Raw genomic sequence first — 23,968 nt, 5'->3', positions numbered from 1 at the left:
TTATTAGAGCTAATCAATGAATATAGTAAAGTTGCAGGATATAAAATTGACACACAGAAATCCCTTGCATTCCTATACACTAACAGTGAGAAAACAGAGAAATTAAGGAAACAATTCCATTCACCATTGCAATGAAAAGAATAAGATACTTAGGAATATATCTACCTAAAGAAACAAAAGACCTATATATAGAAAACTATAAAAAAGTAAGAGGACACAAATAGATAGAGGAATATACCATGTTCATGGATTGGAATAATCAATATAATGAAAATGAGTATACTACCCAAAGCAATCTATAGATTCAATGCAATCCCTATCAAGCTACCAATGGTATTTTTCACAGAACTAGAACAAATAATTTCACAATTTGTATGGAAATACAAAAAACCTTGAATAGCCAAAGCAATCTTGAGAAAGAAGAATGGAACTGGAGGAATCAACCTGCCTGACTTCAGGCTATATTACAAAGCAACAGTCATCAAGACAGTATGGTACTGGCACAAAGACAGAAATATAGATCAATGGAACAAAATAGAAAGCCCAGAGATAAATCCACGCACCTATGGACATCTTATCTTTGACAAAGGAGGCAAGAATATACAATGGAGAAAAGACAATCTCTTTAACAAGTGGTGCTGGGAAAACTGATCAGCCACTTGTAAAAGAACGAAAGTAGAACACTTTCTAACACCATACACAAAAATAAACTCAAAATGGATTAAAGATCTAAATGTAAGACCAGAAACTATAAAACTCCTAGAGGAAAACATAGGCAAAACACTCTTTGACATAAATAACAGCAGGATCCTCTATGACCCACCTCCCAGAGTAATGCAAATAAAAGCAAAAATAAACAAATGGGACATAATTAAACTTAAAAGCTTTTGCACAACGAAGGAAACTATAAGCAAGGTGAAAAGACAGCCTTCAGAATGGGAGAAAATAATAGCAAACGAAGCAACTGACAAAGAATTAATCTCAAAAATATACAACTCCTGCAGCTCAATTCCAGAAAAATAAACGACCCAATCAAAAAATAAGCCAAAGAACTAAACAGACATTTCTCCAGAGAAGACATACCGATGGCTAACAAACACATGAAAAATGCTCAACATCACTCATTATCAGAGAAATGCAAATCAAAACCATGATGAGGTACCATCTCACGCCGGTCAGAATGGAAACTATCCAAAAGTCTACAAGTAATAAATGCCAGAGAGGATGTGGAGAAAAGGGAACCCTCTTACACTTTTGGTGGGAATGCAAACTAGTACAGCCACTATGGAGAACAGTGTGGAGGTTCCTTTAAAAACTGGAAATAGAACTGCCATACGACCCAGCAATCCCACTGCTGGGCATACACACCAAAGAAACCAGAATTGAAAGAGACACGTGTACCCCAATGTTCACCACAGCACTGTTTATAATAACCAGGACATGGAAGCAACCTAGATGTCCATCAGCAGATGGATGGATAAGAAAGTTGTGGTACATATACACAATGGAATATTACTCAGGCATTAAAAATAATACATTTGAATCAATTCTAATGAGGTGGATGAAACTGGAGCCTATTATACAGAGTGAAGTAAGTTAGAAAGAAAAACACCAGTACAGTATACTAACTAATATATATGGAATTTAGAAAGATGGTAACGATAACCTTATATGCGAGACGGCAAAAGAGACACAGATGTATAGAACAGTCTTTTGGACTCTGTGGGAGAAGGCGAGGGTGGGATGATTTGGGAGAATAGCATTGAAACATGTATATTATCATATGTGAAATAGATCACCAGTCCAGGCTCAATGCATGAGACAGGGTGCTCAGGGCTGGTGCACTGGGATGACCCAGAGGGATGGGATGGGGAGGCAAGTGGGAGGGGAGTTCAGGATGGGGAACACATGTACGCCCATGGCTGATTCATGTCAATGTATGGCAAAAACCACTACAATATTGTAAAGTAAGTAGCCTCCATTAAAAAAAAAAAAAAAACTTTGAGGAAACCAAACAAAAAAGCCCCCATATCCAGGCATTAGTAAATATATCACTTTGAAGGAGTGGCAAACCCATTAAAACTTCATTTTGCATTCCCTCATCCTCTTTACTAATCTTATCCTGAGAACCAGAGCAATGAAAATAGAACTTTTCAACAATCCAAAACCTTCCAAGTGGGGAAAAATTATCTTAAGATTAAAGAGTGTCATTAATGCTACTGTTTGGAAGTCTGCTCATTCCTTGTAACAGATGGCAATGCTCTCAAGAACCCACTTCATTTTGCGCTTTTATTTTGGAGCTTGATTCAAATACATAGAATACAGGGCTCTTCCAAAGGTGAATACTCTGGAATTCCCAACATGTGTTCTTGGTTCTTAGGGAAACCATACTTTGTTACCTCAAAAGCATTATTATGGCTACTATTAGCAGTAATGAAAATGAATGTCATATATATTCCTATATATTCTAGGAGTTAGTTTTGTGCAAGCTGTAGACCTCTACTGAAGTCTTATCTATATGCCAAAGTATTACCAATCTTCTTTTTTTGTAAATTGCTTTAAATTTTATTTATTTAATTACTTGGCTGTGCTGGGCCTTTGTTGCTACATGCGGGCTTTCTCTGGTTGTGGCGAGTGGAGGCTACTCTCTAGCTGCAGTGTGTGGGCTTCTCACTGAGGTAACTTCTGTTGTGGAGCACGGGCTCTGGGGCACGAGGGCTTCAGCAGTTATGGCGCAGGAGGTTAGTTGCCCCAAGGCATGTGGAACCTTCCCGGACCAGGGATCAAACCCGTGTCCCCTGCATTGGCAGGCAGATTCTTAACCACTGGAAGAATCACCAGCAAAGTCCCACCAGTTTTCTTTATCTCTAAGTTACCATAAGTCCCAGGTAAATAAACCCTTTGCCTTGATAATGTACTTTTACCAGAAAGAAGCAAATGACAAGGATCTAAAGCAATGCCTGGAACTGAGGCTAAAAATCACCTTCTTAAGTCCTGATTACCTCACCAGTTTCTGTAACCTGCTTCTAACTATAGGAACAGAGGCAGGCAGTGATGATGCAGATTGTCTGAGTCTAAATTCACCCAATAGTTTGGGTGAATTTAAAGGTACAGAAATTTTTTCCTACAGTTGAAGAAGATATAAAATATAGGCCAAAATGGGAACAGTTATGAGTAAAATAAGACCTTATAGGTGTCAAAGAATTTCTATTTTGTTTCATGAGTTTTTCTAGGTATTTTTTACTCTAGTTTGTAATTTTTATACAAATTGTTTGGACTTTAGTGTTTAATAATTTTTTTTAATGGAAAGAAGCTGCAATATATAATCATCACTGGTTTTCAGTCTACAGAGTACATCACGACATTCAGGACTCTGGACTGGACTATTAGACTGTACTCTTTCTGCAGTTGGGGTGCAAGTTTTTCCCTTCCTATCTAGATACCTCCCATTGCACCTCTCAATTGGTGCTTTGAAACATTTCATGAATTAGGTGACCGATACTTTGTGGTCAGTGGACTGTGGGTCTGTAGCCTCTTCTGTCTCTGGGTGGCAGCATACATGCACGTGGAGACTTTACTGATGGGACGTGTGACTCTTAAAGGTGTGCGGGTGTCGGCTTTGGCAGGTTTGGGGAGCTGACTGTGCACGTGGATTTCCATCTCTGTGTCCAGTGATGTCATGATGGCAGTCTGAAATCGGCCGGGGTGGAGGTATTTACACTGCAGAAATGGGCAAACTACAAAACAGGGCTTCTCTCTGAGAACTGGTTCACCAGCTCACAAGTGATTGTGATAGATTTACAACAGCATCTATACAATATGTTAATCCCAGTTCTAGTATATCCAAGGCCACTTTTGACCAAAGTTGTATTGCAGCCTACTGAAAATTTACAAGAAACATCCGGACATTAAGTAAATCTGCTTTAAACTTGGCTATTGCATGAACCTTACTCTTTCAGAATCTATGAAAGGAAAAAGGAAAGTAGCTAGCAGTATCACTAGAAAAGCAGCCTGAATCAGTCAAAGTTCTAATCTGTTTATTTGGTTTAAGATTATGGCCTAGTGGAGAGCATAACCCAAGTATCTAAATCTTCTGATAATTTTTGTCAGCATACCTGTTCTTTCTTAATGATGGGAGTAATGAATTTTATCCATAACACTGTAGATATTAAAATCTGTCTCATTTTTGTTATATTTTCCAGATCAGTTGTTTACTTTTGTATCTGTTTAGTGGTGGCCTTCCACTCTCCGTCTCCCCATCCCCATCCTAATTATAAGGTCCATGCAGGCAGATGTTGTACCTCTCTTCATCTTTTTATCCCTGACACCTAATACAGCTTAACACTGTACCTGGTGTGCCTAGTTGGCCCACAGTTTGATGAATGAAGGTTAAGCAAAGGAGTATCTGTAAACATGTCATGCCTCCCATTTCATACCAGTTCAAGTGATAAGGTTAATGATGTGTCTAAAATCTCAGTTATAAGAACCACATTCCAAAAATACAAATATAGCTCAAGTTGTAAAAGATTAAGGGCAACACCACATGCTAACTCAACCTGTTACCATGGTTTCTTGAGGTAAGAATCATGATAACTTTGAAGCCTTCACTTACCTGAGGTTGAGAGGGGCTGGCAGTGAAGTGAAAGGCAACATTTGTCCTGAGAAATACAAGAAAAAGGGGGAAAAGTGAAAGAAAAGCATAAGTTAGCAAGCAAAAGTTATTTCTTAAAAAAAATCTCAAACTAGATGCAAGAAAAGCCCTACCCTTTGACAAAGCAGTTCTGTCTGGGCCCATAAAGTGACAAAGTACACTACATGGGAACTTGGTGGTTTCAGCTGTCAAGAATGATCAAGGTGGGGAAGGGATCAATTTTATGTCTTTATAAAAATAAACCCATAAAGTTATACCTATACAAATAAGTACTTTGACTTTTATAGACACATTTGTCTTCAGATTCTCTTAAGATTTTACACTCAACTATAGGTTTTAGGTGTCAGAAGTGGGCTGAAAGAGAGAGGAAAAGAAAGCTTGAGGTTCTTTTGCATAATTCAGATAGAACTTAAAAATAATTTTGATGTATCTATGACAACAGTTAGAACTGGACATGGAACAACAGACTGGTTCCAAATAGGAAAAGGAGTACGTCCAGGCTGTATATTGTCATCCTGCTTATTTAACTTCTATGCAGAGTACATCATGAGAAACGCTGGACTGGAAGAAACACAAGCTGGAATCAAGATTGCCAGGAGAAATATCAATAACCTCAGATATGCAGATGACACCACCCTTATGGCAGAAAGTGAAGAGGAACTAAAAAGCCTCTTGATGAAAGTGAAAGTGGAGAGTGCAAAAGTTGGCTTAAAGCTCAACATTCAGAAAATGAAGATCATGGCATCCGGTCCCATCACTTCATGGGAAATAGATGGGGAAACGGTGGAAACAGTGTCAGACTTTATTTTTCTGGGCTCCAAAATCACTGCAGATGGTGACTGCAGCCATGAAATTAAAAGATGCTTACTCCTTGGAAGGAACGTTATGACCAACCTAGATAGCATATTCAAAAGCAGAGACATTACTTTGCCAACAAAGTTTCGTCTAGTCAAGGCTATGGTTTTTCCGGTGGTCATGTATGGATGTGAGAGTTGGACTGTGAAGAAGGCTGAGTACCGAAGAATTGATGCTTTTGAACTGTGGTGTTGGAGAAGACTCTTGAGAGTCCCTTGGACTGCAAGGAGATCCAACCAGTCCATTCTGAAGGAGATCAGCCCTGGGATTTCTTTGGAGGAAATGATGCTAAAGCTGAAACTCCAGTACTTTGGCCACCTCATGCGAAGAGTTGACTCATTGGAAAAGACTCTGATGCTGGGAGGGATTGGAGGCAGGAGGAGAAGGGGACGACAGAGGATGAGATGGCTGGATGGCATCACTGACTCGATGGACGTGAGTCTCAGTGAACTCCGGGAGTTGGTGATGGACAGGGAGGCCTGGCGTGCTGCGATGATTCATGGGGTCGCAAAGAGTCAGACACGACTGAGCGACTGATCTGATCCGATCTGATGGCAAAAATATCACTTTTTAAAAAACATGATGAATAGATAATCACCATGGGAGGGTCTCTAGGGAGAGGAGTATGCTCTTCCTGCCCCAAACACCCCACAGTTGTCTACATTTCCCTCCAAGATGGGTCTTCTTTGGGTTAGGCATTGCCTTCTAAGACCCTTCTTAAAATGCACATACCACCAAAAGAATATAATGAAGCTATTTTCTTTTCAATTATCAATTTTCTAGAAATTATTTTATTAGATATTTGCGTCTTCTGTGAAAGACAGCAGTGATCCAGCACTGTGGAGAGTGTGAGGAGGATGTGGGAAATATACATTTGTAACATAGAGTGCTATTGGAAAGGACACATGTGAACAGTTCAAGAGACTGGAAAATGCAAAAACAGAGTAAGTCTTCTCTGTAGTCATGCAAGGGCTGTTTGGGGCTTTTGTTCTTTCTGGTTCTTGTCTCATCTTTAATTGTGAGGATCACTCACACATACTCACTGTACTCTCAATGCCTGCATCAGGAGAATGGCATGATCCCAGCCCTTCAGTGTGACTTGCACTTCTGGAAACCTGAACTTCTGGGGCCCCTCCACAGCTTCATCCCCCGGTGCTCTCTAAAGAGTCTTGTTTTATCCACTCCTAATTTTTACTTTTATAAAAATTAAACCGTTAAACATTTTCACTAAGGATTCCTTTAGAAAGGGCATGTCAGGACATCTGAAGCATGAAGTTTGTAATTGGAGGCGTTGTTTAGAAGTCACAGATTTTGAGCACTGTTTCTAAAGGTAATGACAAACAATTTAGGCCATTAGCAGACTAGACTTAGAATTTAGCAATAGATACAATTTATATATATATCCACTCTCAATAGAAATCATCATTAGAGTCAAGGGTTGGTTCTGCTGAAGCATGGTTAATAACACATGACCTTACGTCAAGTAAAGAAGCTGAAGTTGGTGTCAAATCCAGCTCTGTGTGTGCTCTGAGACTCCACAGCCAGAGTCAGAAACCACATGCTGTGCATGGCTCTCTGCAGCATGGGGAATGTCATCTGCAGTTACCAGGGCAACACGGGCCCTCAGTTCTGTCTGTTACCAGGTCAGGGGAACGAAAAGGACAGTGGTTTTCTTGGCTGGCAACAGACAGGTTAAGATTTCCAGAAGCAAACAGTTTTCTTTGGCCAGAAATTTGTTTTTAAATTCTCCCCTATCATTTGCATTCCAGTTAAGACATTGAATTGTGTGGACATGGATAGGAATTTTCTGTGTTTTTCCCCCTTGTTCTTTCTGTTTTCTTTACTAGTACAATACATATAAACTTTGAAAACATATTATTTTCCTTAAGACTATCCCATGTAATCTCCTCTTTCTCCTGGAGTCAACAGTGTGTGCAAAATAAACACGGTGCCTGTTGCAGATGAAAGGTTCTGCTTCCTTCCCCATCGGCCTCCAGCAGAGGTGGAGAAGGCTTATTTTATCAGGGGTCATTAAACAACAGAACAAGTCTAATTGAGACACATGTACACCTTCAGTTTTAGAGAAGGAAGTGTATAATTTTCGACTTATTTGTTTGAAAAAAAATAAACACAGGAAACAAATGTTTACCTAATAAATAAGAAAACCTAAAAACTAACTTTGTTTCCTCACTGTGGCTAGCTTGAGGAAGAGTGAAAGAGAAAAAGAACAGAGGAGTCAAGAGAGATGGGAGAAGAGGGGAGAGGGGTCCATGGGGAAGGGAGAGAGAGAGAGAGAGAGCAGGAGGTAATGAAACAGGACAAGGAAAGGGAGATGGGGAGAAAGGATCAGTGGAAAGACAAAGCCAAAAGCTAAGTCATTTTTTAAGGTGAGTACAGAGAAGACTGTGAGATTCATATTCATCTTATTATATGACAGCAAGTCCCTAGCACAGAGCAGAGTGGGGATTCAAAACCCTCCCTTTGTTTGTCGAAGGAAATTACACTGGTTATTCACCTGGACTATGGACTTCAGAGTATCGTTTCCTGTTATCTCCTGCCATCTGTCATGAACTGACTTTGTTTACCACAAATCTCCCCACAGCCCTCCACCATCTGTAGCCCTCCACCTCATGGCTCTGGTCAGAGGATAAACTCTCCACGCATGTGCTAAATTCTGTCCTTTCTTCTCTTCTCTGGGACTTTGCTTCTACAAAAATCCAACTGTCCTATAAACTTTATTTGCCTTGCTTCTCCTTGGTTTATAAACATACTGTAGTCTCAACCATTTTCAAAATAAATAACAAACAAATGCCCCCAACAAAGTTGTGCTCTTTCCCCTGGATTTCCCTCCTTTGATGTCATTCTGTATCGTCCCTCTTCTTCACAGACCAGCCTCGTCGCAGGGTGCTGTGCTCCCATCCCTCATTCACCCTTTCCTCTCCCCACTGCTGTCAGGGTTCTTTCCCTACCATCTCCCTGAGGTTGCCAGTCACCTCCTCTTGGCTAAATCCAGTGACTTAATCCCTAATGTTCTTTCCCTCTTTGTGACATTTGACACTGACTACCACACCTTCTGCCTTCGAACTTTGCCTCCCATGGGCTCTGTGGCATCTGCTTTCCTGGGTTTTCTCTCATACATCTGCCCATGCCGACTCAGCTTCTTCTGAGAGTTCCTGTTTCTCAGAGCATCCCTTACGTGAGGATCTGACCCACAGTCCTGTTTTTGATCTCCTCATTTTCCTTAACCATATATATCTTCATTCATATATGTATAACCATATGTTATAATTGCCATAAAAATCTCACATATATGTATGTATGTATGCATCTGCACACACACACACACACACAGTTGCTGCAACAATGCCAGAGAATCACAAGTCTCCACATTCAGCCCAGGGCTACTTCCAGACCTCCACTCACTGAAGAGTGTTTCTCTGCTGGGCTTCTGCACTTCACTGTCCCTCAAGGCATCTCAAACTCCATATATGATCAAAATGGAATGTACTCCCCTTTCCTTGACCCTTATCTGCCACGTCTGTCCATAAGCCTCACCTGACTTCTGATATCATTGTTGGAGTCCTCTTGGATTCCCCTCCACAACTACTGCTCACTCTGTCTTACTGATTCTATTAGTATGAAGCACTGTCTTTGCTCAAGTAACATCCAATAAGAAAACAAACAAATAAACATGAAAAGCAATGTAAATCATTATGTACTCTACCCCAAATATCAAAGGGCAATTACATAGGATGACGCATAACAAAATGGTCTAAAAGCCTCTTCACTCATCCATTTCCTCAAAAATCTATTGTTATTTACAGCATAGAAGCTGCGCTAGCACACTGCAAACTCCCTCTCAAAACAGACTCAAGAGCCCACTTAGAGGCTACCGGAGGGTTGAAGGATTCAAGTACTCATACAAGACTGTATTTTTTAAATTTAAATTTATTTTTTAATTGAAGGATAATTGCTTTGCAGAGTTTTGTTGTTTTTCGTCAAACATCAACATGAATCAGTTGTAGGTATACATATGTCCCCTCCTTGTTTGATCATGCCACATGTAGTGTTTGGATTTGTAAATTGTCCCCATGTGTGTTATTTGACTCTTTTTCTCCATTACAACTTTGTTGCTGCCATAATATATTCAGGTCCTGATAATTTTTTTATTCCTCTCTATTCAAGTAAGTTTTCATTTGCCTATGTGCCTCTACCCCTGCCTCTCCAATTCATCTTCCACATGGCTACTAAAATCATCTCAAAGATCAGATTCATTAGTGGCTTCCATAATCTGCAAGGTGAAGTCTAAACTCCTTGGTACAGAATAAAGATCTCAAAGAGCAAGGATGGGGTACTGCCTGCTTCTCCCCTTGTCTCCTGTAACTCTGCCCTGGGCACCACATGGCCCAGCCTTCCACGTGAAGCTTCTCTTCGGTGGGCGCTGTGTTGCTCAGCCCTCTCTCCTGAGCACTGCGCTGGTGTACATGTGACACTCTGCTGGGTACTGCACTTCAAGTTCAGCATGAACTTATCATCTCTTCCTTCCCTCCTCAAAATTCTCATTTTCTCTTAGAGGCACCGCCATCTACAAGTTATATGGTCATCCTTGACTCTCCCATTTCCCTCACCCCAAATATTCAATCAAGCTTTGTCAACTTCACCTCCAAATTCTTCCATTCATCTCCATATTATTTATCTTGATCACAGCATCAGTCCTTTTAATTTCTCTGCCTCCAGTCTTGCCCCCTTGAAATCCACACACCTATGACAATTTAGACAACTGTCTAAATTTCTTAACGGCCCTTCCAAGCTCCTCCCACCCCAGGGTCAGGTGTCTGCCTGTTCCTGCAGCCTTCTGCTCTTCCCTGTCTGCAGCATCACACTCTGGCACACTGAACACCAGAGCAATGGTGTCTGGGAAAAGGAGTGAGGGAAAAACTGGTGTGTGTGTGTGTGTGTGCGCGCACGTGTGTGTGTGGAGACAGGTGCAGGAGAGTTAAGACAGCGAGGAGTAATGTTTTAAAGCATAATTTTATTTTTTAAGTTGGATTTAAATAAAGAAATGCTTCTTGGAATCGAGAAACATTTTTAGGTCAACAAAAATTCAGAAGGCAGTTTTAAAACAGAAAGTAGAAATAGCATGTTATAGTGGGAAGAACTCAGAACTGCAAGTCAGAGTCAAATCTAGTCTTGATGTTGCCCTTTCTCAGCTGTGTGAGTGTGTACAAATCACTTAACCTCTCTGGGCATCAGTTTGCTCATCTGTAAAAAATGAAATGGGTGAGTTCAATCCCCAAATGTCCCTCTATTCTTGAAATTTATAATTCGAGAAAAAAAAATCCCAGGATATGTTTCATGTACCTTCTAGTCTGACACAGAAAAACATACAAGAGAAACTTCAATGTAAGGAAAGTTGAGTTAATTCTTCAGTATTTCTCTCAATACCTAGAGTCCAGATGTCCCCAGACCTCAGCTCTTGCCTGATCCATCATTCTCTGGATTTCTGGGTTTCCAGCAATGCAGGATCCCTGGTTCTATCCCTGGGTCGGGAAGATCCCTTGGAGAAGGAAATGGCTAACCACTCCTGTATTCTTGCCTGGAGAATTCCATAGGCAGAGGAGCCTGGCAGGCTACTATCCATGGGGTTGCAAAGAGTTAGACACAACTGAATGACTAACACACAGCAAGGCTGGTGTGGGACAATCCAGGGCCAGGCAGGAAGGGACATCCCTTCTCTGGCTTATCTTAGTCTCAGAAAAGCTCTTGTAACTATGTACATTTTGAAACAGTCTTGAATGTCTGGTTGCTGAAGTCAAGTCACATTGTGAGAGGCAGAAACAAAAAACAATGTGAGAATACATTCGCAGTTTCACTACATGGGAATCATTCATTAACACTCGCAGACTTGTGACCTTATGATTTCAGTTTCAGAGAATTCAGTTCTCCAAAGCGTCTAATTAGCCTTAGAGATACCAGTCCTAGGATTCAAGTACACTGCTACCAAGTGATAGTGACAGGTTAGACACACAGAGGCCAATTAGTAGATGCAGGGCTTCTCTGAAGCTCAAAATGCCCTCTGTTCAAGCAATGTGTGCCACGTCCTTCAGATTATGAGCACGCATTCCCATACTGTTTAATATCACAAATAAATTTAAATATTAAAACAAACACAAGAACCACATTTAGAAATTGCTTAAAGGTAGTTGTTCTCAACTCTGGCTGCACGTTAGAATCACATGGAGAGTCTATTAAAAATATATACACTATAATGATCAAACCTCCCTCTTAAATACTGCTATAATTGATGTTTTTCTGCCTTTTTGGTGGGGTAGGTAGGTGGTTCTTTGCTCTTGAAATCATCACATCACTTTTTTTACTCTGCAGTTAATGGAGGGACTTGTAAAATGCTCTAACTACTTCTCCATCCTTCTGAACATTCATTAATCCATCTGTCCATCTATGTCCAGGTATATATACACCGTCACAGGGTACAGAGAAGACCAAGATAAATATCTGATTGCTATTAGCAACTCCACTGGCTACAGACTTCAGAATAAACTGCCTGAGAAAATTGAAAGAGAGTTTTATAATAGAGCAGAACATTCTGATCAGAAAAATAAGCTGAAAAATACATTTCTCTATAGCTAATAATGCGTTTTGCATTAAGGAATATCTCGTATAATATGATATAGTATATTGACTTTCTTTTATTTAGTATCAGCATGATATTTCTTTTACTGTCTTTTATTTACATTCATACATTTTTTTTTAAAGATTGTACTCTTGTAAGCAACATATAAATGGACTCACATATGCCAAGTAAGACTAATGGGATTTAGAAAACCCATCACATATGATATGTTGTTCATTTTCATTGGGTAAATATAAGCATTAATTCTCCTTCTGAGATTCTTCTGACTCTGCCCCAAAGTTCCAGTGAGAGGTCAGAGTTGGGATTGTTTTCTCAAGTAGTTTCTGGCCCTGAGGTCTCCTCATTTTTGCCTCAGAAAACCTATTCACTCCACTGAAATGGAGTCTGAACCTGAACAATGCTCAGACTTGTAGGCTCTAAGATCCTCAACCAGAAGAAGCCAGAGCCACAGAAGGATGGGTGATACTGGAGATGGCAACCAAAATCTTGCCAGTGTTTTCTTATTGATTTGTAGAGGTTCTTTATGTATTCTGTGTATGAGTCCTTTCTTATGTGTGTTGGAAACATATGCTCCAGTCTATGGCTTGTCTTTCTGTTCTCTTAATGATACCTTTTGATGAGTACAAATGAAAATTTTAATATAAGCAATTTGATGATATATTTTTAAAAGTTTCCTTAGAACACTGAAAAGGGAGGAAATGGTTTGAACCCTTGAGAACCCTTGAGCTTAGAGTAGGATGGGACAGGAAACTCCCTGAAGTTTTTGACCTTACTAAGGAATAACCTTAGCCTTTCTGTTTACCTTTTCACACAGATTTATGCAATATTTTACGAGTAACCTCTGAGAGGGAACAGATGCTTTGGAGACAATGCCCTCCACTTTACTCCATGTCTAAGGTCAACGATTTGAGATGATGTATCCTGACTGATTTGGTTTCAGAAGACAGTAGTGCAAGGAGAAGGAGGAAGCAGTCATTAAGTTTTTTACACACAGGACAAAGCCACAAAAAATATTATTTTCAGTCTGTATACATTCCTAACCAGAAAGAGAAAACTGGAATAGTAATAAGCACGAGAAAACCAGCTTAAGATCCTCCTTAAAACAAAACTAAAACTGCCTTCAGCAAAGTGGCACTGGTAAGGAACACAGAACTACCCACACTAGTGCGTGGACATCACTCTAGCTTGGATGGCAGACAGGAGGGGGTCCGCACAGACCCCCAGGAACGGATACGCCTGTCGGGTCCACCACTCTCCCCTCTGCTCCAGTCCCCTTCTGCCCCCTTGTTGCACAGATTAAGGCCCTGCTGCCCAGCTGTGAGCAAGGGAGTTCCGAAGGTGCACAGACAATACTCCAAGTGGCTGACTTCCTTCTGGAGTGCTGATCTGGGGGGGAGGAAGCAGGGCCAAGCATGCACAGCACAGGAAGAGCAGACAGGCGAACACAGAAAGGCCACAAGGAGTCCTGCTTACTGCAGCTGGAAGTGCTTGAGCTTGGTGACCAGCAGTTTGTACTGGGCACCCAGGGGCGCCATGGATGCGACATCTACAAATATCAGTTGCTCCAGAGGTCCTGTTTCATTGGTTGCTTCGGAGGGGCAAAGGGTACGGCTCACTTCTTGGTAGTTGTAGCTCCTCTGGTATCTGCAGCAGCCAGGGGAGGGAAAACCAGAGAGAAGGAAAAGGACACTCAATGAACAAGCAGGGAAACAAACATTTCCTTTCAGTTCTCTCTGAATTTCTTTCCAGGTCCTTATATTTAAAACTTCATACTGGACCCACCGACGGTGATTTTTACAGCTAAAGTACTTGGCACAGAATTGTGTGACATTATAACACAGATATGGGGACTGCTGAGTGCCGACCAGTTCACTTAGGCTGTGTCTGCATCACTGCATCACCCTCCTAATTAAATCAGAAAATTAATCAGATTTTGGAAGGGAAACTGTTCTGATAAAACAACCTGATTCCATTTTGCCACTCTTTAAGCCTTTGCTAAACGAATACAAAGAAAGCCCCAGAGTCCGAGTCAAGGCATCAGAGAAGTATTTCAGTCCTCACATTCTTAACCTCCGAATGATCTCACACTGTGCTCTGTGCCCATGTCTGCATGCTTTCTGGTTTGTTCTTGCTAGTGCTCTAATGCCCTATATAGTGTCCCCTGAGAAAATAGAAACTCCATGAGGAAGAGACTTCATTGTTGTTTCCCACCACTGTATCCCCAGCATCAATCATTTAGTAATGCTCAATAAATATTATGGGATAAAGAAAGCACACTCGGTGAACATTGTGAAGAATGGGAGCTGTTACTCACTTAAGATGACTGCAAGGCCTAGCCCTGTCCTCCATGGATGACCCACTAACCAACCAAGACATTCTTCAGGTGCTACAATTCTAGGTTCTTATCAGAGATTATCAAAGAGGAGAGACGCTGGACAGAGCTGAACCGGTCAGGGCAGGTAGCATGTCAACTGTTTGCACTCAGCATGCATACTATGTCAATGAGTCAAACATCTGATTTCTCTAGGGAAAAGAGCAGTTGAAGTCTAGGATGTTGAAGGAAAACAAATGTAATGATGCTGTCAAGGCAAGATCCACTTACAGTCCTTGGAAGAGCAGAGGAACCTGCCAGGACAGCACCTCTTTCTGCTGGCGAACCACAACCAGGACCGGGTAGTCGAGGTTTTCGGAGGAGCTGTTCACGTACACCCGCACGGCAGTCACCTACGAGCAGGGCAGAGACACAGCAAACACAGATCACACGCGCACAGACATGTACATCATAGCTGCCACCAGAAGCTCTGAAAAACTTCAGTTCCTACATTTGCTGCTGACCATAACCCACTCCAGTATTCTTGTCTGGGGAATCCCATGGACAGAGGGGTCTGGCGGGCTACAGTCCATGGGGTCACAAAGAGTTGGACATGACTGAGCGACTACTTTCACTTTCATAGATACTCCAAATATCCCAGCTGTCTTCTCCTCATTCATACTGTAACCAGTCAGTTTCAACACTGCCGGACAATCCCCAGGGGAGATTAGAAAACAAACAGATGCCTGCATCCAACCCTCAAAATTCTGATTTAAGTCATTTTGGGTGAAGCCAAATTATGGAGGTGTTGAACAGCAGGCTGAAGAGTTTGAATCGGGCAGTCAACACAAGATTAGGAGAATAAGCCCAGAACAGAAAAAGAAAGATGTCAGCGTGCTTCTCTTATCTGAATATAAATGGTAAATATACAAATACCTTTAAATAGGAAAAAAAAAAAAAAGACCTACAAGGGCTTCAACTGCTTACAAACTTTAATTTTGGCTTGTAAAATCATTCTGTGCTTTCAACCAAAATGTTATTGCCGTGTTTTGTTAAAGCCTAGCACATGGCCTGATGTTCCCCTAGCCACAGATATAATAGGGGCTGAAGAGTCTTCTCTTTGCCTTTATCCAAGGTGTAATCAATCCCTAAATGCTTTTTTAAACCAGCGGCTCCTTTGTTCCCTGGTGGTTCAGATGGTAAAGAATCTGCCTGCAATTCGGAAGGCCTGGGTTCAATCCCTGGATGGGGAAGATTCCCTGGAGAAGGAAATGGCAACCCACTCTAGTATTCTTGCCTGGGAAATCCCATGGACAGAGGAGCCTGGTGGGCTATAGTCCATGGGATCGCAAAGAGTCAACTGAGCAACTAACACAAACAGAAGGATAGTTTTAAACAACTATCATGGTTGTTTAAAAGATAGGAAATTGAATGATGCTCCTGGATCTAGATGGTTCTAATGTTTTCACTGTTTATAATATTTATACTATAGACAATAGAAAAAAGGCAAAGTAAGAAAAAGTTGATCTTTCATATGAGATGTTTTCTCCCTAATGTATTTAAGCCTTGAAAGTGAAAGTGAATTCTCTCAGTTGTGTCCGGACACTTTGCTACCCCATGGACTGTAGCCTACAGTCAGGCTCCTCCGTCCATGGAATTCTCCAGGCAAGAGTACTGAAGTGGGTTGCCATTTCCTTCTCCAGGAGATCTTCCCGACCCAGGAATTGAACCCAAGTCTCCTGCATTGCAGGCAGATGCTTTACCATCTGAGCCACCAGTAAAGCCCATTTAAGCCTTAGTGTTCTCTTGAAAAAGTAGGGGAAAGAAATGAAACGAGAAAGCCTTGCAGTGAAACCCGGAAGATCTATGACCTGTTCAAAATGGAAATTGAGAGCCAACAGGGTATCATGGGTAATATAGATTATTACTACTTGGGTCTCATATATCATCCTTGATGAAGCCAGTTTTGCTTTTTAATGTTAACAATAGTCCAAGATCAGTTTATTAATTAGAGAAGAAAGCTTGCTCACAAAGGGAGTGTTTTCTTGTGCCCACATGCTACATGTTTCCATGGAAATTATGCTGCAGCTGATCATTGCCAACACCATGTCTCTAATTCAGACTTCTTTCCTAAGCTCTGGATGTTCCACAGGCACAAAGACAAACTGTCTGAAGTGGAACCTGTCACTTCCTTCACTTCTAACTTTACTGTCTTCTGAATTTCCTTGCTTTTTTTTGGAGGAGTGAGGGGGTTGCTGCATTGCAGCATGCGGAACTTCCCTGACCGGAAATCAAACTCATGCCCCCTGCAGTGGATGTGCTGAGTCTTAACCACTGGACCATCAGGGAAATTCTGAATTTCCTTGCCGTTCTGAGCCTGAGTCATCCCTGATTCCTACTTCTGTAGCATTCTCCATCAGTAGGTCATCAAGTTCTACCACTTCTACCAACTTCATAGTGTCCATACCCAGATCCTCCCCTCCCCCATTCATGACACCCACCTGGTCCAGTCCTTGACCCTCACTGATGGTGCCTTATCTAGTCTTCTTATCCCCAGGGCTATACCCCCTCAGATGCCAATTTCAGCTTGGCATTATCCTTGCTTACCAGGCCTTTAGTGGATCTGAGAATTTTCAGATTTACTTCCAAAGGAATGAGAATAGTATTTTTATGAAAAGATAGAACAGAATAATGAATACTCATGTACTTATCACCCAGCTTTTGTTGTTACTGTTCAGTCACTCACTCAGTTGTGTCTGACTCTTATCCAGCTTTAATAATTATCTTTAAAAGTGTACCATTTAATTTTATCTACACCTTTTCATTCCAATCCCAAAGAAAGGCAATGCCAAAGAATGTTCAAACTACCCCACAATTGCACTCATCTCACACGCTAGCAAAGTAATGCTCAAAATTCTCCAAGCCAGACTTCAGCAATACGTGAACCGTGAACTTTCAGATGTTCAAGTTGTTTTTAGAAAATGCTGTGTGGATCACAACAAACTGTGGAAAATTCTTAAAGAGATGGGAATTTCAGACCACCTGACCTGTTTCCTGAGAAGTCTATATGCAGGTCAAGAAGCAAACAGTTAGAACTGGACATGGAACAACTGACTGGTTCCAAATCTGGAAAGGAGTACGTCAAGGCTGTACATTGTCACCCTGCTTATTTAACTTCTATGCAGAGTACATCATGAGAAATGCTGGGCTGGATGAAGCACAAGCTGGAATCAAGATTGCCCAGAGAAATATCAATAACCTCAGATATGCAGATGACACCACCCTTATGGCAGAAAATGAAGAAGAACTAAAGAGCCTCTTGATGAAAGTGAAGGAGGAGAGTGAAAAAGTTGGCTTAAAACTCAATATTCAGAAAACTAAGATCATGGCATCTGGTCCCATCACTTCATGGCAAATAAATGGAGAAACAGTGGAAACAGTGAAATTTTATTTTGGGGGGCTCCAAAATCACTGCAGATGGTGACTGCAGTCATGAAATTAAGAGACACTTGCTCCTTGGAAGAAAAGTTATGACCAACCTAGACAGCATATTCAAAAGCAGAGACATTACTTTGCCAACAAAGGTCTGTCTGGTCAAAGCTATGGTTTTTCCAGTAGTCATGTATGAATGTGAGAGTTGGACTATAAAGAAAGCTGAATGCCAAAGAATTGATGCTTTTGAACTGTGGTGTTGGAGAAGACTCTTGAGAGTCCCTTGGACTGCAAGGAGATCCAACCAGTCAATCCTAAAGGAAATCAGTCCTGAATATTCATTGGAAGGATTGATGCTGAAGCTGAAACTCCAATACTTTGGCCACCTGATGCAAAGAACTGATTCACTTTAAAAGACCCTGATGCTGGGAAAGATTGAAGGCAGGAGGAGAATGGGATGACAGAGGATGAGATGGTTGGATGGCATCACTGACTCAATGGACATGAGTTTGAGTAAGCTCCGGGAGTTGGTAATGGACAGAGAAGTTTGGTGTGCTGCAGTCCCTGGGGTCACAAAGAATTGGACATGACTGAACTGAACTCCATTTCCCACACACATCTTTTTTTGATTATTTTAAATACCAAAGATGATACCATTTCATCTGTAAATATTTCAATCCATATCTCTAAGAGATAAGGCCTCCTCTTTTTAATATAACATATTAGCATTATCATACTTAATAAAATTAATGGTAATTTTGAAAATTATCCAATACCAACACAGGGATTCCCTAATAGCTCAGTTGGTAAAGAATCCACCTGCAAAGCAGGAGACCCTGGTTCAATTCCTGGGTCTCGAAGATCCGCTGGAGAAGGGATAGGGTACCCACTCCAGTATTCTTGGGCTTTCCTTGTGGCTCAGCTGGTAAAGAATCTGCCTGCAATGCAGGAGACCTGGGCTCAATACCTGGGTTGGGAAAATCCCCTGGAGAAGGGAAAGGCTACCTACTCCAGTATTCTGGCCTGGAGAATTTCATGGACTGTAAAGTCCATGGGTTCGCAAAGAGTTGGACATGATTGAGAGACTTCAGAAGAAAACAGTGTTTGAATTTCTTCATTTATTTAAAAATTGTGTTTTTCAGTATTAAAAAAATTTTGAATACAAACAAGATCCATATATTTAATTTGGTTAATAAGTATTTTGAATCTCTTTTAATCTAAAGGCAACACTCCCCACCACAACACTCTTTTGGCATTTATTTGGTGAATAAAGCTGCTCACAAAGCAGTACAAACCTGATACACTCATATTCTGGATTTTGTTGGTTGCACCTTTTGGTGTCATTAAACAAGTTCCTTTATCCCTTGTATTTTTTATAGACTGGCAGTTAGGCTTGATTAGATTCACGTAACTTCATCTCTCAGTCTTTTCCTTGGATTTTGAATTAGAGTCCAGAAAGTTTTCACCACTCCAGGATGCTGAAGCCTGTGTTTTCTTCTAGTACTTTATGATATCATATTATTAATACTTAAATCTCTATCCCTTTGTGATTAACACTAGTCTATGGTATGAGGAATGATATTAATTTTGTCTTTTTTTTTTTCAATATGGCTCTCCAGTTCTCCCAACACCACCTATTAACAAGTTCATCTTTTCTCCACTGGTTTGAATCACTCAGGACTTTTCTTAATCACTGTCTTGTTCTCTAGTTTATTTGCCTGGTAGTCCCTCACATGCCTAATTCCTTGCTGTTTCTCAAAAGGGCTATGTCTCCGATATCTGCCCTTTTAATTTAGTTATTTTAATTGGAGGCTAATTACTTTACAATGGCCTTTTAATTTCATTCTCATCCCTAATGTCCTTTTTGGGCAAGTCTTCCTTGATATTTCTCTATCCCATTCAATAAACAGATGTCCCTCTCTTGGAGGGGGCTGTGTCGCCTTTGATTACCTCAATACAGCATGTTAATACCACTGTAAAATAATAGAAAAAAATGTGGCCTTTGCCCCCAGTTCCTGAAACAGATTTCCAAAAACCCTTGTAATTTCCTAAGTGATAAAGTCTTGGGTGTTCATTGGAAGGACTGATACTAAAGCTGAAACTCCACCTCATGCGAAGAGTTGACTCATTGGAAAAGACCCTGATGCTGGGAGGGATTGGGGGCAGGAGGAGAAGGGGACGACAGAGGATGAGATGGCTGGATGGCATCACTGACTCAATGGACATGAGTTTGAGTGAACTCCAGGAGTTGGTGATGGACAGGGAGGCCTGGCGTGCTGTGATTCATGGGGTCACAAAGAGTGGGACATGACTTGAGCGACTGATCTGAACTGAACTGAATTGAAGAGCACTAGTAGCATATTTTGTTCTAATATTTGGTCTTATTTCTGGCTCCTGACAGAGCTCCTAAATCCCTTGGAATTTCCTGGCTGATAAGAGTTTCTTTCGTTCTAATGAAGAGATTCTAGGTGGGCTTCTGGATAACTTCAGAATGGGAGCTGGTTACCCAAAAGACCTAGCCATGATTAGAAGCTCGGAACTTTCAGCTCTGCCTCCATCATCCAAGAAGTGGAGGGGAATGGAGATTGAGTTAATAATTGGTCATTCCTATGGATGAAGCCTCCATAAAAATTCCTACGATACAGGTGTGGAGAATTTCCAGGTTGGTGAATGCATCCAATACCAGGAAGGTGGAGAACTCCAACTCCATGGGAACAGAAGCTTCTGTGCTCAGGACACTTCTGGACTTTATCCTATGCACCTCTTCCATATTGCTCATCTTGAGTTAAAAGTGAAAGTGTTAATTGCTCAGTCATGTCTGACTCTTTGCGACCCTGTGGGCTGTAGCCTACCAGGCTCCTCGGCCCTTGGGATTCTCCAGGCAAGAGTTCTGGAGTGGGTTGCCATTTCCTACTCCAGGGGATCCTTTTTATAATAAACAAGTAATCTAGTAAATTAAGTGTATTTCTTCTGTGAGCTGCTTAGCAAATTAATCAAACCTGGTGGGGGAGGGGTGTCACAGCAACCTCCGATTAACAGCTGGTTGGTCAGCACATGGGTAACAATCGAGACGTGATCGGCGTCTGAAGTGGGAGGTGGGTGGTCTCGTGGGACTGAGCCCTTAACCTATGGGATCTGATGCAGACCTTAGGTAGATCCTGTCGGAACCGAACTGAATCATAGGACACACAGCTGGTGTCACCAAATTGCTTGATGTGTGTAAGATCCACACATCTGATGTTGGAAGTATTGAGTGAATAGAAAACAGAAGTTAGCTTTTCCTATAGACAACCCCAAACCATTTTTTTTTCATGTAGTCAAATTGACTCCTTTATTGGCCATTTCTCCCATAACTTTTTTTTAAAATTTTATTTTATTTTTAAACTTTACATAATTGTATTAGTTTTGCCATAGATCAGATCAGATCAGATCAGATCAGTCGCTCAGTCGTGTCCAACTGTTTTTGACCCCATGAATCGCAGCACGCCAGGCCTCCCTGTCCATCACCAACTCCCAGAGTTCACTGAGACTCACGTCCATCAAGTCAGTGATGCCATCTAGCCATCTCATCCTCTGTCGTCCCCTTCTCCTCCTGCCCCCAATCCCTCCCAGCATCAGGGTCTTTTCCAATGGGTCAACTCTTCGCATGAGATGGCCAAAGTACTGGAGTTTCAGCTTTAGCATCATTCCTTCCAAAGAAATCCCAGGGCTGATCTCCTTCAGAATGGACTGGTTGGATCTCCTTGCAGTCCCAGCGACTCTCAAGAGTCTTCCCCAACACCACAGTTCAAAAGCATCAATTCTTCGGCACTCAGTTCTTCTTCACAGTCCAGCTCTCACATCCATACATGACCATAGATAACACCACACAAATCACTCTTAAAAGTATAAAATTCAGTAGTTTTAGTGTATTCACAGGGCTCTGCAACTATCACCACTACCTAACTCCAGAATACTTTATTGCCCCACTAAAGAAGCCCTGTGCCCATTAGTAGTCACTCCTCATTCCCTTCTTCCCACAATGCCTGGTAACGAATAATTTAATTTCTGTCTCTGGGGATTTGCCTATTTCACGTAGGTGATTTCCTATTCCATATATTATGAAATAATATGTATGCTTTCTTGTGTGTGGCTCATTTCAGTTAGCATAATGTTTTCAAGGTTCTTCCATGTTGCAGTATGTGTCTATGTGTCAATATTTCATTTCTGTCTATTGCTCAGTAATATTCCAATGGCATGAATAAAGCACATTTGTTTATTTGTCAGTTGATGGAAATTCTGGTTGTTTCTACTTTTGGGCTATGAACATCTGTAAAGAAGTTCTTGTGTAAACAAGTGTTTTCAGTTCTTTTGAGTGCATCCCTAGGAGTATAATTTCTGGGTGACATGGTAACTCTTAAAACATTTTACTTCTTTTTGTTTTTAATTTTTGACTGTACTGGGTTTTCATTGCTGCATGTGGGCTTTCTCTAGTTGCAGCGAGCCAGGGATACTCTGGCTGTGGTATGTGGGCTGCTCACTGCAATGGCTTCTCTTGATGTGGATCCCGGCTCTAGGGCATGCAGGCTTCAGTAGTTGTCGCACTCAGGCTTAGTTGCCCCAGAGCATACAGGCTCCTCCAGGACTAGGAATCAAACCCATGTCCCCTGCATTGGCAAGAGGATTCTTAACCACTGGACCATCATGGAAGTCCTCCTATGTTTAACTTTTTGAGGAACTGCCAAAATGTCTTCCAAAGAGGTGCATCATTAAACATTCTAGCAATTTACATAATCAGCAATGTAAAAGTTTCAACTTTCTCCACACCGTTGTCAACACTAACTACCGTCTGTCTTCTAGATAATACTTAATCTTAAAGGGTATGAAGTGGTATCTCACTGTGGATGTGGACCTCCCAATATTCTAACAGTTAATTTAGCTTGCCTGCCTGACTCTTCTGGGAAGCTGAAAACATCATCTTTGGCATCTCTGGTGCTGGCACAATGAGTTAGCTTAGAAGCAGGCTCATTTTTCAGGTTCAAAAACCAACACCAGCATTACCCACAACACATATGTTTAGAGCACACTTTGGTCTGGCTTAAATCTATAGTAGTCAGAACCAAGGTAAAAGCCTAAGGAAAGCTGTGAATGAGCCAGCTTTATCTCTAGCTTGTCTGCTTCCCTTTTCATTACCTAGGCTGCAGACTCCTCCTCCCTTCTTATGTACTTAATGCCAGAAGGATTTCCCTCCTTTTTTTTTTTCCCCAAACGTCACTCTAAGGCAGTAGTTCCCAAATTTTAGTGTGCTTTTTAGCATTCAAATCTCTCAAACCCAACACTCAACATTTCTGATTCGGCAGATCAGGAATAGAACTTTAAAATAATGTGTTTTAACAGAATGCAGGGAGATTCTGACGCACACGAATTGGAGCCCACACTTTGGGAAGTACTGTTCCAATGGAACCGTCTAGTGGATGACCCCATTTGTCAACCTTGCCAGTTGCCCTTGTGGGCTTCCCTGATGGCTCGGTTGGTAAAGAATCTGCCCGCAGTGAGGGAGACTTAGGTTCAATCCCTGGGTTGGGAAGACCCACTGGAGAAGGGAAAAGCTACCCATTCCAGTATTCTGGCCTGGAGAATTCCATGGACTGTATAGTCCATGGGGTTGCAAAGAGTTAGGCACAACTGAGTGGCTTTCACTACCACACTTTCACAAGGTGCACAATCATGAGAGCACCAGTGTCACTAGCATGTCTGGAAGCTAGTGTGTCTGGTGGGGCCAGCTGGAAAGAGGTCTGCTTGAAGAGGAGCAGAGCAGATGAATTACTGCCATGGTTACTCTAACCCACTCTTTATCTCCACACTCTTTCATTCCTAGTCTGGCTCTCATAATCCACTTACCTTTTTATTTTTGAATAATGATCTTACTAATTATGATTTTAAAAACCTCAGAAGAGACACAGATATAAAGAAAAGACTTTTGACACAGATATAAAGAACAGACTTTTGGACTCTGTGGGAGAAGGCAAGGGTGGGACGATTTGAGAGAATAGCATTGAAACATGTATATTACCATATGTGAAATAGA

The 23,968-nt window shown here is 41.4% G+C and overlaps 1 protein-coding gene across 4 annotated transcripts in view; it reads right to left on the bottom strand.

The window, feature by feature from the left end:
* SIDT1 (SID1 transmembrane family member 1) overlaps nt 1-23,968 on the bottom strand; it is a 102,581-nt gene that overhangs the window by 52,319 nt on the left and 26,294 nt on the right. For all 4 annotated transcript variants that reach the window (XM_055568203.1, XM_055568202.1, XM_055568204.1 and 1 more), the window contains exons 2-4: nt 14,761-14,882; nt 13,632-13,802; nt 4,613-4,658 (exon numbers count right to left, since the gene is read on the bottom strand). In XM_055568203.1, the coding sequence (XP_055424178.1) occupies nt 4,613-4,658; nt 13,632-13,802; nt 14,761-14,882 (339 nt within the window). The remainder of the gene's footprint in view (nt 1-4,612; nt 4,659-13,631; nt 13,803-14,760; nt 14,883-23,968) is intronic.

The sequence above is a fragment of the Bubalus kerabau genome, chromosome 2, assembly GCF_029407905.1.
Source record: "Bubalus kerabau isolate K-KA32 ecotype Philippines breed swamp buffalo chromosome 2, PCC_UOA_SB_1v2, whole genome shotgun sequence".
Lineage (NCBI taxonomy): Eukaryota > Metazoa > Chordata > Mammalia > Artiodactyla > Bovidae > Bubalus > Bubalus kerabau.
Note: the sequence above shows the minus strand (reverse complement) of the source record. Positions and strands in the feature narration are given on the sequence as shown.